Source organism: Oncorhynchus nerka, linkage group LG26 (assembly GCF_034236695.1).
Source record: "Oncorhynchus nerka isolate Pitt River linkage group LG26, Oner_Uvic_2.0, whole genome shotgun sequence".
Taxonomy (NCBI): domain Eukaryota; kingdom Metazoa; phylum Chordata; class Actinopteri; order Salmoniformes; family Salmonidae; genus Oncorhynchus; species Oncorhynchus nerka.
Window position 1 is genome coordinate 41,190,514 of NC_088421.1, and position 17,222 is coordinate 41,207,735.

The following is a 17,222-nucleotide window of genomic DNA, read 5'->3' on the forward strand; positions in this document are numbered from 1 at the left end:
CTTTAATACTAGTCCTACCTAATGTTACAGACCTTTAATACTAGTCCTACCTAATGTTACAGACCTTTAATACTAGTCCTACCTAATGTTACAGACCTTTAATATTAGTCCTACCTAATGTTAGACCTTTAATACTAGCCCTACCTAATGTGACAGACCTTTAATACTAGTCCTACCTAATGTTACAGACCTTTAATAGTAGTCCTACCTAATGTTACAGACCTGACCTAATGTTACAGACCTTTAATACTAGTCCTACCTAATGTTACAGACCTTTAATACTAGCCCTACCTAATGTTACAGACCTGACCTAATGTTACAGACCTTACCTAATGTTAGACCTTTAATACTAGCCCTACCTAATGTTAGACCTTTAATACTAGCCCTACCTAATGTTAGACCTTTAATACTAGCCCTACCTAATGTTACAGACCTGACCTAATGTTACAGACCTTACCTAATGTTAGACCTTTAATACTAGCCCTACCTAATGTTAGACCTTTAATACTAGTCCTACCTAATGTTAGACCTTTAATACTAGCCCTACCTAATGTTACAGCCCTTTAATACTAGCCCTACCTAATGTTACAGCCCTTTAATACTATCCCTACCTAATGTTACAGACCTGACCTAAAGTTACAGACCTGACCTAAAGTTACAGACCTGACCTACCCGTTACAGACCTGACCTAAAGTTACAGACCTGACCTAATGTTACAGACCTTACCTAATGTTAGACCTTTAATACTAGCCCTACCTAATGTTACAGACATTTTAATACTAGCCCTACCTAATGTTACAGCCCTTTAATACTATCCCTACCTAATGTTACAGACCTGACCTAATGTTACAGACCTGACCTAATGTTACAGACCTGACCTAATGTTACAGACCTGACCTAATGTTACAGACCTGACCTAATGTTACAGACCTGACCTAATGTTACAGACCTGACCTAATGTTAGACCTGACCTAATGTTAGACCTGACCTAATGTTAGACCTGACCTAATGTTAGACCTGACATAATGTTTACAGACCTTACCTAATGTTACAGACCTTACCTAATGTTACAGACCTTACCTAACGCTACAGACCTTACCTAACGCTACAGATCTTACTAGACCGGACCGAATTCCTACAGAGGTGATGCGTTCCATAGGAGAATATACATAAACTACACAGAGCACTGCATGAAGGGGTAGGCTAGCTAGTATAGGTGGGCAATAGAATAACTATTTAACACAGGGGGAACTTTACCTATCGTATATATCCATGATAAGAGTGCGCAATAATACTTAAATGTCTACCAAACACAATATAATTAACCACACGAGATATGGACACTATCTATCCTTAGCTACTGCACGAGTTGAGCAAAAGGAATACAACATTCCACGCGTGACGAAAAGTACATTTTCAGTTCTTAAAAGCCTACTTGCCCTCTGCCCACGATAAGTCGCAGAGCCTCCAAGTTTCCATGATAAGCGGCCCATAACGTCGGTGTCATGCCATCTTCATCCGGCGCGTTCAAGTCCTTCCGCGTGGCCTCCTTCAGCAGGTCCAGGTAGCCATCCCGGGCCGCCTTGTGATACCTGTCATTCATGCTATCAACGGGCCCTCGACTCCATTGCTCTCGGTCGTCATCTACCCATCTCTCTGTCTAAATGGCAGGCACCACAGGCTAGAGTTCCACTGCCTGCCTCCGCCTGTGTTTCATTGTTAGCAAGCGCCGTGCCTCTGGTCTGAAATGTTATTGTGGCGTATGCCGTTGCAGTGACGGCCGCGCGAGCCGATAAGGAACGCGCATTTGGTATCCAGGGGCTATCGCGTCGGGGCTGTTGTTAGGTTGTCTGGTCCCACAGGAATATAATTGTTCTGGTCTACATGATGTGTACAAAATGCACGGAGCCTAATATAAATGTGAAAGAACATAGAAAAATAAAGAAAAAAGCTTGGAATATATAGGCATTTAAAAATAACTTCAAGTTCAATATTCATATTCTACACATGCAGGCTATACGCTCTTAGAAAAAGGGTTCCAAAAGGGTTCTTTGGCTGTCGCCAGGGCAGAGCCCTTTTTGTGTCCCGGTAGAACAATTTTTGGTTCCAGGTAGAACCCTTTTGGGTTCCATGTAGAACCCTTTCCACAAAGGGTTCTACATGGAACCAAAAAGGGTTCTACATGGAACCAAAAAGGGTTCTACATGGAACCAAAAAGGGTTCAACCTGGAACCAAAAAGGGTTATTCGAAGGGTTTTCCTATTGGGACAGCCAAAGTACCATTTGGTATTCTAGATAGTGCTTAGGAGAGTAGGTATTCATTTCCAATAGCCATTTAGAGTCCGTTGAAATGTTGATTCATGCATAGAACAACATAACATTTGATATGCTTTTAAACGTTTCATGTGCCATTTATAAAGGCTCATACACACTTATAAGAAGTTGTACCTCATTATAACAGCAGTCTGCCAGTGTTACTGAACAGACCATCATATCCACTGACTCATCATTAAAGGTGTGATGTTATGATTTGAGTTTTGATGAGCACATCACAATATGATGAGCCATGTTGTGACGATGAAATATTAAAATGTTGAAAGGTGTTTTTCTAAGCAGAAGCTTGTTATACGTCCACACATGAGTGTTCTTTTGATAAATCATTAAAAACACTCCCTATGTGTGAACATATAACAAAGCATGTTGTTTCTCATAGATGTTTGACATTTATGACTGTCTGTACATTGGTGTTGTTGTCTGTAAATCAGGCTGTGGCTAGGGACGGCTATAAAGCCATGAGGGACACGGCTCCCCCAGGCACTCTGAACCTGATTACACACACCTCCCACAAGGTAAGCAGCTGCTCAGGCATCCTCATATTGATCATCAATGTATTGATCTATAGGTATAAGATTGACTGAGTGAACTTAATCCTGAGTCTAACTCAGATGTTTATGTTGTTCATAGAACTCAAGAACATGCTTTATCAAATTGTATTTGATAGGAAAGGTGTAGACCTTACAGTGAAATGCTTAATTACAAGACCTTAACCAACAATGCAGTTTTGAGAATACCTAAAAATAAAACATAAAAATAATAATAAAAGTAACAAATAATTAAAGAGCAGCAGTAAAATAACAATAGCGAGGCTATATACAGGGGGTACCGGTAGAGTCAATGTGCGGGGGCACAGGTTAGTCAAGGTAATTGAGGTAATATGTACATGTAGGTAGAGTTATTAAAGTGACTATACATAGATAATAACAGAGTAGCAGCAGCATAAAAGGGGGGGACAATGCAAATAGTCTGGGTAGGCATTTGATTAGATGTTCAGCAGTCTTATGGCTTGGGGGTAGAAGCTGTTTAGAAGCCTCTTAGACCCAGACTTGGCGCTCTGGTACCACTTGCTGTGCGGTAGCAGAAAGAACAGTCTATGACTAGGGTGGCTGGAGTCTTTGACAATTTTTAGGGCCTTCCTCTGACACTGCCTGGTATCGAGGTTCTGGATGGCAGGAAGCTTGGCCCCAGTGATGTACTGGGCCGTACGCACTACCCTCTGTAGTGCCTTGTAGTTGGAGGCCGAGCAGTTGCCATACCAGGCAGTGATGCAACCCGTCAGGATGCTCTCTGGTGCAGCTGTAGAACCTTTTGAGGATCTGAAGACCCATGCCAAATCTTTTCAGTCTCCTGAGGGGAATAGGTTTTGTTGTGCCCTCTTCACGACTGTCTTGGTGTGCTTGGACCATGTTAGTTTGTTGGTGATGTGGACACCAAGGTTCTTGAAGCTCTCGACCTGCTTCACTCCAGCCCCGTCGATGAGAATGGGGACGTGCTCGGTCCTCCTTTTCCTGTAGTCCACAATCATCTCCTTTGTCTTGGATATTTCTTTTTTCATTTGTGTGTACTTAAATTAAGTAACTCAGTAACTCATTATTTCTGACACTCTTATTGACCTGTTAGATAAATAATTCAGTCAAGTCCAGGAAACCAATTGCTTTTGATAAACTGAGCAAATAATACTGGGTACTGCAGCCTTTTCTCACCACTAGTGTGTTTACCAGACTGCCACTCTAATGCGTTTGTATTGAGATGATTTGGATGGCTGTAATCAATTCATAGAATGTCAAACTGACCAATTGGAACCCCATTCATAAGCATCCAATTAAATTGATACTATCCCAAGTAACCTAGTAGTCTGAGTCCCACTCTCTTTAACTAACATGCTACTCCTTGCCACTCCTTGTCATTGCCAAAGAGACTGGCCTTTACACAATCTCAACGTTCGCTGGATTTATGGTGGAGTTGCTCATTGGTTATTGGAAATAACATTCATATTTTCCATGACAACATGTGGTGCCTTGGAAATAGAATTTATAAGTCAAAAAACAACATTTAGCTGTTAGTTGTATTTTGAAATTTTGTGGCTGGAATTGCAGTATGTATTTAGTGTGAGAATTTAGACTTCAGCTAGCAACTTTGAACATACCTGGACAAATAAAACACGGTTGCTATACCAACGTGTTCTGTGGAGTTCCAATATTTGCATAATCATTGTGATTGGAGGATAGCTGTGAGGTTGATCGACTCAGGATCAAATCCTCTGAATCAGGATCAAATCCTCTCATTAATGATAGAAGGTTTGAATTTGAAGTTGAAAGAAAGGCCAGTCTCTTTGTACATGACATGGAGTACAAGGAGTGGATTAGCTAAAGAGACTTGTACCCACAAAATCCATAAAATGTTACATTTTCCACAACAATGTATATGCTAATACATCCATCAATGCATTATAATAAGTAGACCCAATTAATTACAGTTTCATCTTAAAAGTAAAGAGAACTAGGCTATATCAAGTGCTGTTCACACTTTGTAAAAAAAGGTATTGTGATAAATAAATACAAATACTATTTCAACTGGACTTTTATCAGCATTTACAGTTGGGCTGATTTAAAAATAAATGTTTATGTACTGCAAAGTGGATGTAATAAGTACACCGTCATGTGAATATTTCAGAAACACGTCCCCACATATTTCATTACATTGGCTAGGTTATTGTTAGATTGCAAACAAACTTGTCGCTGCGAGACAGTTTGTCAGTGCTGCAACACAGGCATTTTGAAAAATCACTTTTGAACCAGCACACCTATATGGTGTGTAATGATTAATATATTATGAGGAAATTCGGAGATCCAGTAGGGTATTTCCAGTTTCCGTTATGTTAGCCTATGATTCACTGTGTTTTCAGACCTCTGTTTGGGTATTGGGGAGTAGCCTTCTGTTGTTCTAGGGAACAGTCAGCGCTGCCGTAGAAACAGACTTATGAGATAGAAACTGAATCTACTATTTTTTTATAAAAAATAATAAGTTGGTTTCCAGGAAACAAAACATACCTGACCTCGTGTAGATAAAATACCAATGTGTGTTAGTAAATATGAACTGTGAGTATTTCTTTGTTCATTTCAATTTAATCAAACACTGGCATTGACCCAAATCAAGCAAGATAAACTCATATTTGTTGAAGCATGGTGGACTGGCACTGCTTCTGATGATAAACAGGGAAATGATAAGAAACCTTTTATATTGTCATATCACTGATGGGCTTGACATTGATGATGAAATGAGGTTAGAAGCTGGGTTACGGGAAGGAGGGACCTCCTTATACAGGCAGAGGCTTTGAGTGGACGGTTAGGTGTTCACACAACTCTGATCAGAACAGACATACTTTCTGAACTCATTAGAGCTTCTACCTTTGGAAAGGATATGACATTTTGAACAGAGCGAGCTTGGATTGTAATAAACCACAAACAAACTGTGGACTAGACCTTTGCAGAATGAGAAACATCATGGACTTGACCTTTGGCTTCTTTTCACGCGAATCCAGCAAGATGACATCTGAAGCTGAGATAGCGGTTGAGGAGGGCTACATATCCCCCGCCCACCAGGCCCACCCTCCCTTCCATCCAGTGTTCCATCCACTTGGGAGTCCAGGCAGGGAGTATGATGAGGGGGAGCGACGTCTTCTCGACCAGCAGGGGCACGGTGAGGGAGAGGGGCCGTAACCGCAGCTGGCTACTCTCTAGCATCATCACTTTCAACGTCCTGATCCTAGGTATTGCTCTGGTCAGTGGCAGTGTCTTCAACAACGTTAAGATCAATGCCATCAACCTGCAGATCTTCCTCATCATCCTCATCATCCTCACCACTGCCTGGATGCTGTACTACACCATCTACACATCCAGGGAAGATCATGCCGTGCTTTATAAGGATAGCCATGCCGGGCCTGTGTGGCTCAGGGGTAAGAGAAGACACTTTTCTGATCTTCTGGGTATACAGCTGCTAAATTCCAGAGTTCCCAGTTGTTAGTTTTTATCCCTGGAAATCTGGGAAGTTTGTGGAATTTTGCAACCTTACCCTGTAGGATTCACTGTCTGGTAATACCACTGGACTAAATGAATAATCTCTTTTTGGATTGGGGAAGAGTTCTATTCTAATAGGATATCATTCACTATACCTAGACAAAGTTTTACATTCACCCATTGTTTTTAATGAGTGTGATTATTGAATAAGTGTGAGTTGTTTTCTGTAGGTGGACTGGTGCTGTTTGGCTTATGCAGTCTGATTATGGACGTGTTTAAGATTGCTAACTACGTAGGCTACCTGCACTGTGACTCTGCTGTGAAGATAGCGTTCCCTGTCGTACAAGCTGTATTCATACTTGTCCAGGTAAGAACACAAGTTCTGACATCTCAAATGGAGCTTCCATTAGGTGATATGACGGAAACCACTGAGGGATTTGGCTGGTGGGAGAAATGCAAGTGTAGGTGATCATTGTATCTTTCTCAGACATACTTCCTCTGGCTCCACGCTAAAGACTGTGTACAGCTACAACGGAACATAACTCGGTGAGGGTAACTAACTGCTACTGTAGAACTGAATTGATTAATTTATTGATGTTGTAAATTTATGTTTGATTGATGGTTGGACATTTAAACATTGCCCGTTGACCTTAAACTTTGCTTGGGAAACATGAAGTCTACTCTATTCTATTAAATTCAGTTCTGTTCTGTTCTATTCTATTCTTACAGAATTAAATAGTATTTAAAAAATAGTTAGTATTCTATTCTATTCTATTCTGAACTCTTGTGTTTCCCTCTTGAAGCTGTGGGCTGATGTTGACTCTGTCTACCAATCTGATGTTGTGGATGGCAGCAGTCACAGAGGAGTCCATACACCAGACTGTTGTTCCACCAGTGGACGACAACAGCACACATTCCTATGACATCAGAGGTAGAGGACATTGTGTTGTATCTTCTCTCTAGAAAATCTAAGTATGTAAACTGAAATGGGAATTCCTTGTTTAAATGAAGGATCAATAAAATAAAATACATTTTCAGTTTACTTTCTGAACTTACTGTATTTAAATAGAATTGCCGTCGACTATGAAATACAACCAACCGACATAACAAAACATCACCTCAGAGTCAAACAATAAAGCTCATGTTTGATTTTATTTCAGCCCCTGGTGGATCCAGCAGCTGTTACTGCAGCCACTCTGCCTGTGCCGTCTTAGAAAAGGCCTATTACTACCTGTACCCATTCAACATCGAGTACAGCCTGTTTGCCTCGGCCATGGCCTACGTCATGTGGAAGAACGTGGGCCGCCTGGTAGACGAGCACAACCACCACGCGCTCCATTTCCGCCTGAAGGACGTGCTGGTGGGGCCTGCGGTCGGGCTGGTCATGCTGGTGGCGGGCCTGGGAACCTTTGTCATCTACAAGGTGGATGTGGAGAAGGGGGACCCGGGGAAACGTGACACGGTGCTGATGATACACTACGTGATGAACACGGTGGCTGTGACGCTCATGTCCGTCTCGACCGTGGCTGGTTGCGCCATCTACCAGCTGGACCAGAGGGACCACGTGTCGGGGAAGAACCCCACACGGAGCCTGGATGTAGGATTGCTGATCGGCGCCTCATTCGGACAGTTCACCATCTGTTATTTCACCATCGTGGCTGTGGTGGCAACGGGGGCCGAGGGCCACCTCAACGCTCTCAACCTGGCTGTCTCCCTGCTCACTGTGATCCAGCTCTGCCTGCAGAACATCTTCATCATCGAGGGCCTGCATCGTGAGCCCTTCCACGAAGACATGCACCAGGCCTCTGTATTCACAAACCCATACGTCCTTCAAGCCCAAGCCCATAGAGACATACACAACCTCCCAGGGACATTCATGGAGACCAAGACATCCCCGGCCCTCACAGTTCACAGTATGCATGTTGCTCCTTCTGCTCCTTCTAGCTCCCCCCTTCCTGAGTGCCATAGGCTGACCTGGAAGAGGAGGGCCCTGAAGGAGATCTGTGCATTTCTGCTGCTCTGCAACATCCTTGTGAGTAGCCTACTGAGTACCCACCACTGTCCTTTTCAAAATGGCTCTTTTAAAGGGCTTGTTAACCTAGGATGTTGTCCTTTCATCCAAAACTGTTTTTATTAAGTTTGGATGAAACGCCCTACCCACAGGGTACTCACTGGTTGAATCAACTCTGTTTCAATGATATTACATTGAACCAACATGGAATAGACGTTGAATTGATGTCTGGCCCAGTGGGTCTGTACAGTAGGTCGAAAATAAATAGAAACTACTGAACCTTCCCTTTACATTTTTCCTGTTTGCCTAACTTGCTCATGAGCCAAAGGACTCCCTAGGATTTGTGCAGTACAATACATCAGAGTAGAGTATGATCCTAACTAGTATGTTTAAGTTGAAAGATTGGACTGAACATCTTTATTCTGTTTCCGTTGACAGCTCTGGATCATGCCGGCGTTTGGCGCCGCCCCAGTTTGACAACCCGATTGGAGCAGAGTTTTACGAGTTCACCATGTGGGCGGCTGTTGTGAATATCGGACTCCCTTTCGGAATCTTTTACCGTATGCACTCAGTCGCCAGCCTCTTTGAGGTCTTCCTAACCTCCTAAGCAGGAAAATTACAGAAACTATTCTGAAAATGTATAAAGATCTTTTTTTTTTACAATCTGTTTTATTGTTATTCTTTGTTCTGTCCTGAGCATGCACTGAAACATATAGAAAGAATATACAGAATACAATTATACAATTCAATTTCATTTTTAATGTCAATATCAGTGAGCTATTAAACTGTATCTAGTAAACTGTATAAATAGTTTTATATGAATTAGAATTGATGATGACTTTGTAATAAATTGCACATACATTTATGTAAACATTTTCTGGGATATGAGTCATTCTTCTTTGTGGCACACTGTAATACAACACAGACCAATCACTGGCACTACTTATTTTTACTATCTCATGAGTTTACAACAACTGTCTTACCTGTAACACAACATATGTTTTATTACCCCATTGATTACAAACATGGTTAAAAGTATCATTTTAATCTGATGGATGGTAAGGTTTTGCATAGTCCAGTCTATGGATGCATATTTCTCCACTCCCGTCCCTCAAGTGTTCAGCAAAGCAAGTGGGGGAACGACCGCATTGTTCCTGTTTGAATCCCAGGTTGCCCCTTTAATATTACGTACAGTTCACCCAAAACAGTACTTAACCAGTGTTCCCTTCTCTGTATTATCAAAGGTATTCTGATCTGGCTTCCTCTTTCTGTTCTGTCTACTCCAGATTCCACTGTGTTACACAGCTCAACTAGCCTGGTCCCAGATCTGTTTGGGTTACACAGCTCAACTAGCCTGGTCCCAGATCCAGATTCCAGATCTGTTTGTTACAGATAGCTCAACTAGCCTGGTCCCAGATCTGTTTGGGTTACACAGCTCAACTAGCCTGGTCCCAGATCTGTTTGGGTTACACAGCTCAACTAGCCTGGTCCCAGATCTGTTTGGGTTACACAGCTCAACTAGCCTGGTCCCAGATCTACAGTAGCCTGGTCCCAGAGGTTACACAGCTCAACTAGCCTGGTCCCAGATCTGTTTGGGTTACACAGCTCAACTAGCCTGGTCCCAGATCTGTTTGGGTTATACAGCTCAACTAGCCTGGTCCCAGATCTGTTTAGGTTACACAGCTCAACTAGCCTGGTCCCAGATCTGTTTGGGTTACACAGCTCAACTAGCCTGGTCCCAGATCTGTTTGGGTTACACAGCTCAACTAGCCTGGTCCCAGATCTGTTTCCCAGATCTGGTTATACAGCTCAACTAGCCTGGTCCCAGATCTGTTTGGGTTACACAGCTCAACTAGCCTGGTCCCAGATCTGTTTGGGTTATAACAGCTCAACTAGCCTGGTCCCAGATCTGTTTGGGTTATACAGCTCAACTAGCCTGGTCCCAGATCTGTTTGGGTTATAAAGCTCAACTAGCCTGGTCCCAGATCTGTTTGGGTTATACAGCTCAAAGCCTGGTCAAGCTAGCCTGGTCCCAGATCTGTTTGTTTAGCCTGGTCCCAGATCTGCTCAACTAGCCTGGTCCCAGATCTGTTTGGGTTATACAGCTCAACTAGCCTGGTCCCAGATCTGTTTGGGTTATACAGCTCAACTAGCCTGGTCCCAGATCTGTTTGTGTTATACAGCTCAACTAGCCTGGTCCCAGATCTTGTCAAAGTTAGTGGCAAAGCGGCAGACAATTCACACAGCTGTGCCAAGTATCTTCTCAACTCTCTGCACCAGACAACAACCTGCATTAGTTCCTCTTCTCAAGTATCTGCACCAGACAACAACCTGCATTAGTTCCTCTTCTCAACTCTCTGCACCAGACAACAACCTGCATTAGTTCCTCTTCTCACCTATGCCAGTCAGTTGATTAGGGAATGCCTTACAGGTGTGCTGATTAGTAATCCTGCACAGCTGTGTTGGGTGTTGTCTTCAGCTGGCCTGGTGCTGAAGATAGTGCAGCCTTCCACAGTGCGGAACTGAGTCCACAGTGCTGCAGCCAGTGTCTCTGTCCATGGTGCTGAAGTGAGTGTACCTGCCTACTATGCTGAGGTGGGTGGCTCTGTCCATGGTGCTGCACTGGGAGTCCTTCAGCCACACCTATGCCCATGTCTCTCACGGTGCCACAGGGCCCTCAAGCGAGTTTGTCTGGAAGAGAGGCATCATTGGCAGGAACATGGCTGGGTCTTTATTTGTCATTTGTAATGGACTGTAGCCCCTGCCAAACGCGGTGGGCATCGGAGCCTGTGTAGTATGATTCCACCTCATACCTATATTTTTATTTTGTTTGTTTAATGACTCTGCGGAGGTCTCTGCGGGACTTCTTGTTCCTGTCCTCAGTTGTAGCCTCAGGGTTGTCTGCGAAAGCCTTGTGTGCTGTAGCCTGGTCCTTTAGCTCAGCGCCAACCTCAGAGTTAATACAAGGATTCTGATCAGGGAAGCAGCAAACCTTCACAATGGGAACAGTGCATTTCCTTATGAAGCCGGTGACGGAGGAGCTCGTCGATGTTGTCGGCGGAGTATCTGAACATATTTCAATCAGTGTAAACAAAGTAGTCCTGTAGCATAATCTCTGATTCTGATGACCATTTCTCAACGGTGCGAGTCACAGGTATTTCCTGTTTGAGCTTCTGCTTGAAAACAGGAAGCAGGAATACGGAGTAATGATCTGATTTGATGAATTGCGGACAAGGAAGGGCCTTGTATGCTTGCTAGCTGGTAGAGTAACAGTGGTCTAGGAGATGTGTTGATGGAAGTTGGGCATGACTTGTCATAGTAACACTGAATTAAATCACCGGCGACAAGGAAGGCAGCCTCCAGATTCTACGTTTTCCTGCTTGTTTATAGCCTAGTACAGTTTGTTAAGTGCCATCTTGTTATATTTCCTGTCCTGAGGTGGAATGTTTACAACAGTCATGATAACAGCTGAAAACCCATTCAGGAGGTGGAAGGGTTGGCATTTGACCATCAGGTATTCCAAGACAGGTGAGAAATGAGTCGAGACTACCCCTGCACATGAGTCAGCACATCATTTGTTGTTGATGAAGAGGCAAACTCCTCCCCCTCTCGATTTCCCTGACTCTACTGTCTTGAATGGATAATCCATCAAGTTGGATAGCCAAGGCAGGTATCTTGTCCGAAAGCCATGTTTCAGAAAAGCTTTGAATATTTCAGTTACGAAATTCCCGTTGGTAGCAAATCTGCGTTTAGAGGTCATACATCTTATTATCAAGTGACTGTACATTGGGCAATAAAATGGAGGGAAGAGGTGGCCGATTTTACCTTCACCTTGATCTGGTCAGGAATCCCCCTCTCCTGCCTCTCTGGTGTCTGTTGTGGTTTGGAATTACAGAAAGAGACCAGGGCAGATGAGTCAAGTTCAAGTTCAAGTTGAATCCAGAATTGGGGTAAGTAACTGCAGATCTGATGTTTAGAAGTTCTCGTCGGTTATAACAAATGATAGTGGATACATTTTGTAAATATAAAGTAAGATAAATGCCAAAAGAAACACAAAATAGCAGAGTTGGTCGGAGTTCGCAAAACAGCAGCAACAGCGCCATCTATATTTCAGAAGCCACCTATAAGGCTATGTGAAGTTGTGAAATATCTATGTGCTATTATTAACAGCAACAATTGAGTTGATTCCCATGTTTTTCACCTTTCCAGGCATGTTTCGTCAGTGATTACTTCAAGGAAGGGAGGACTTACACATCATACGTGCACATAATCATCTGCACATCTATCACTCCACTGTTAATTTACTAAATTGTAATAACTTGGCTACTACGGCCTTTTATTGCCTTACCTCCTCATGCCATTTGAACACACTGTATATAGACTTTCTTTTTTTCTACTGTGTTATTGACTGTAAGCTTGTTAATTCCATGTGTAACTCTGTGTTGTTGTTTGTGTCGCACTGCTTTGCTTTATCTTGGCCAGGTCGCAGTTGTAAATGAGAACTTGTTCTCAACTGGCCTACCTGGTTAAATAAAGGTGTCAACTGGCCTACCTGGTTGTGTTCTCAACACCTGGTTAAATAAAGGTGTTCTCAAACCTGGTTAAATAAAGGTGTTCTCAACTGGCCTACCTGGTTAAATAAAGGTGTTCTCAACTGGCCTACCTGGTTAAATAAATCAACTGGCCTAAGTTAAATAAAGGTGTTCTCAACTGGCCTACCTGGTTAAATAAAGGTGTTCTCAACTGGCCTACCTGGTTAAATAAAGGTGTTCTCAACTGGCCTACCTGGTTAAATAAAGGTGTTCTCAACTGGCCTACCTGGTTAAATAAATATAAGATAACGGAGGAGGCACTTTTAAGGAACATGATGGCAGATGGTTAGACAGCACTGCCATCTATGGTCCAAATGAAGAACAGAAAAAAGAAACAACTAAACTCTGGATCAGAAAATTCTTCTTATGGTCCTTTACTGGTTCCTTTATGAAACATGTATAATATAGTATTATACAGCATAATTCAAGAAAGAAATACTACTTTAAACATCAAGCACAGTATTTACAGTTGATGATGCTGATTGCAGAATGACATGCAGACAAATATAACAATGTATATGTAAGATATAGCCATTGACTTTTACACAGTAACATAAAGTCAGTTTAGATATTTGTTTCTTTCAGTCTGGAACAGACAATAGTGTCCTTTCAAGTTCCTGAAGAGATACAATCCCTTGTCACATTGCCACTTTACAAAGACCACAGCAGTAAGGTCTCATTGGAGGAAGTGCAAGTTCACAACATGACACGTTCTCACTTTAATGTGTCAATTAAATACAATTCATGTTAAATAGCAAAGCCATCCAATAATATTTTAGGCTACTATCTAAAAGTGTAATTTTGATGTCTGTGCAACACGTTATAATAACTTTCATGAATAAGCAACAAGTAAACAATTTATAAGTATGTGTGTGCTTTGGGGACCTTTAACAGAATGTGACTGGCAGAACGGGTGTTGTATGTGGAGGATGAGGGTCCTCCGATCCTTCATACTACTCCTCTTCTGACGAAGAGGAGTAGTATGAAGGATCGGAGGACCAAAACGCAGCGTGGTAAGTGTTCATGTTTTTTAATGAATAACGAACACTGAACAAAATAAACGTGAAGTAAATCAAACCGAAACAGTCCTGTGTGGCACAGACACTAACAGGGAAAATAATCACCCACAACTCAAAAGTGAAACCAGGCTCCCTAAGTATGATTCTCAATCAGGGACAACGATTGACAGCTGCCTCTGATTGAGAACCATACCAGGCCGAACACAGAATTATCCCAAATTATAGAAAAAAGAACATAGACAACCCACCCAACTCACGCCCTGACCATACTAAAACAAGGACATAATAAAAGAACTAAGGTCAGAACCTGACAGAGGGCTGCAGTAGATATCTCAGATAGGGGGGAGTGAGGCCTAAGAGGGTTTTATAAATAAGCATCAACCAGTGGGTCTTCAAATCAAAGTTTATTTGTCACGTGCGCCGAATACAACGGGTGTAGACCTTACAGTGAAATGCTTACTTCCAGGCTCTAAGCAAAAGTGCAATTTAAAAAAACATAAAAACAAAGGTATTAGGTGAACAAGTAAAGAAATAAAAACAACAGTAAAAAAAAACAGTGAAAACAGTAGTGAGGCTATATACAGTAGTGAGGCTATATACAGTAGAGATGCTATATACAGTAGTGAGGCTATATACAGTAGTGAGGCTATATACAGTAGTGAGGCTATATACAGTAGCGAGGCTATATACAGTAGTGAGGCTATATACAGTAGCGAGGCTATATACAGTAGTGAGGCTATATACAGTAGCGAGCCTATATACAGTAGCGAGGCTATATACAGTAGCGAGGCTATATACAGTAGCGAGGCTATATACAGTATCGAGGCTATATACAGTAGTGAGGCTATATACAGTAGCGAGGCTATATACAGTAGCGAGGCTATAAACAGTAGTGAGGCTATATACAGTAGTGAGGCTATATACAGTAGCGAGGCTATATACAGTAGCGAGGCTATATACAGTAGCGAGGCTATATACAGTAGCGTGGCTATATAGAGTAGCGAGGCTATATACAGTAGCGAGGCTATATAGAGTAGCGAGGCTATATACAGTAGCGAGGCTATATACAGTAGTGAGGCTATATACAGTAGCGAGGCTATATACAGTAGCGAGGCTATATACAGTAGCGAGGCTATATACAGTAGCGAGGCTATAAACAGTAGCGAGGCTACATACAGTAGCGAGGCTATATACAGTAGCGCGGCTATATACAGTAGTGAGGCTATACACAGTAGCGAGGCTATACACAGTAGCGAGGCTATATACAGTAGCACGGCTATATACAGTAGCGAGGCTACATACAGTAGCGAGGCTATATACAGTAGCAAGGCTATAAGAGTAGCAAGGCTATATACATGCACCGGTTAATCAGGCTGATTGAGGTAGTATGTACATGTAGGTATGGTTTAAGTGACTATGCATATATGATGAACAGAGAGTAGAAGTAGCGTAAAAAGAGGGGTTGGTGGGTGGCGGGACACAATGTAGATAGCCCAGTTAGCCAATGTGCGGGGGCACTGGTTGGTCGGCCCAATTGAGGTAGTATGTACATGGATTTATAGTTAAAGTGACTATGCATATATGATTAACAGAGAGTAGCAGCAGCGTAAAAGAGGGGTTCGGGCCTTTCTCTGACACCGACTGGTGTAGAGGTCTGGAAGGCAGGAAGCTTAGCCCCAGTAATGTACTGGGCCGTACGCACTACCCTCTGTAGTGCCATGCGGTCGGAGGCCGAGCAGTTGCCATACCAGGCAGTGATGCAACCAGTCAGGATGCACTCAATGTTGAAGCTGTAGAACCTTTTGAGGATCTGAGGAGTGCAACAGGTATACAGAGATGACCAGTTTACAGAGGAGTTTAGAGTGCAATGTTGTGTCCCTTAATGTTGATGATGTGGTTGTTACTGACAAGGAGCACATGTCCCATAATGTTGATGATGTGGTTGTTCCTGACAGGGAGCACATGTCCCTTAATGTTGATGATGTCATTGTTACTGACAAGGAGCACATGTCCCTTAATGTTGATGATGTGGTTGTTACTGACAAGGAGCACATGTCCCTTAATGTTGATGATGTGGTTGTTACTGACAAGGAGCACATGTCCCTTAATGTTGATGATGTGGTTGTTACTGACAAGGAGCACATGTCCCTTAATGTTGATGATGTGGTTGTTACTGACAAGGAGCACATGTCCCTTAATGTTGATGATGTGGTTGTTACTGACAAGGAGCACATGTCCCTTAATGTTGATGATGTGGTTGTTACTGACAAGGAGCACATGTCCCATAATGTTGGTGATGTGGTTGTTACTGACAAGGAGCACATGTCCCATAATGTTGATGATGTGGTTGTTACTGACAAGGAGCACATGTCCCTTAATGTTGATGATGTGGTTGTTACTGACAAGGAGCACATGTCCCATAATGTTGATGATGTGGTTGTTACTGACAAGGAGCACATGGCTGAGCTCTTTATTCACCACTTCATTCCTTTTAAGATGACACCATCTATCTTTTCATATGTGTGCAAATCTTTCTAAAACAGGAAATGGACACAATTCAATGGATATCAATCAACAAGGAGGTAAGAATATAGGCTGTAAGAACATGTTGAAGGCTGGATGTATTGGCTGAAGATGACTGAACTGCTCCCATTTTATTTGTTTGTTTTATTTAACTAGGCATGTCAGTTAAGAACCAATTCTTATTTACGATGACAGCCTACTCCAGCCAAACCTGGACTGTACCAGGGACTGTAGTTACACCTCTTGCACTGAGATGCAGTGCCTTAGACCACTGCCGCCATTCCGGATAATTCATTTAACAGGTGTGGCCGTGCTTCTTAAAAACTTGATCTGACGTCTCTAAACAAGTTATGTAATTTATAGGGATAATCAAGGTGGTCAGCTGATTTGCCTAAGGTGTCTGTCTTCGATTTCCTGTCAACCTCAGGGCCATTCAGAGTCATAAAGAAAGGGGGTGAACAGATGAGCTATTGTCCCTAGTGGCCTTTATGGCCCCATCATATAATGAAGCCAACATTCCAGCTCTGTTAAACCACTTCAGGACATGAAGGGTGATGCTGGTTCCTGTGTTAATGTGTAATTGTAAATTACCCCCCATTGTGGTCTATGGTTCGTATCCCTCGTGGTCTATCGTTACAGCAGGAGCATAATGGGCGGGGCACTGCTTCTGATGATAAACAATGTCATATCACTGATGGGCTTGACATTGATGATGAAATGAGGT

The 17,222-nt window shown here is 42.6% G+C and overlaps 1 protein-coding gene across 1 annotated transcript; it reads left to right on the plus strand.

Moving 5' to 3' along the window:
- Window positions 1–2,877: 2,877 nt before the first annotated feature.
- Window positions 2,878–9,240, plus strand: LOC115115563 (proton channel OTOP2-like). Its single transcript, XM_065010693.1, is given in 8 exon segments — window positions 2,878–5,933; window positions 5,935–6,292; window positions 6,584–6,720; window positions 6,841–6,899; window positions 7,157–7,284; window positions 7,514–8,385; window positions 8,803–8,828; window positions 8,830–9,240. Coding segments are annotated over 8 exon segments (1,827 nt in total). The 5' UTR covers window positions 2,878–5,828; the 3' UTR covers window positions 8,972–9,240.
- Window positions 9,241–17,222: the final 7,982 nt, after the last annotated feature.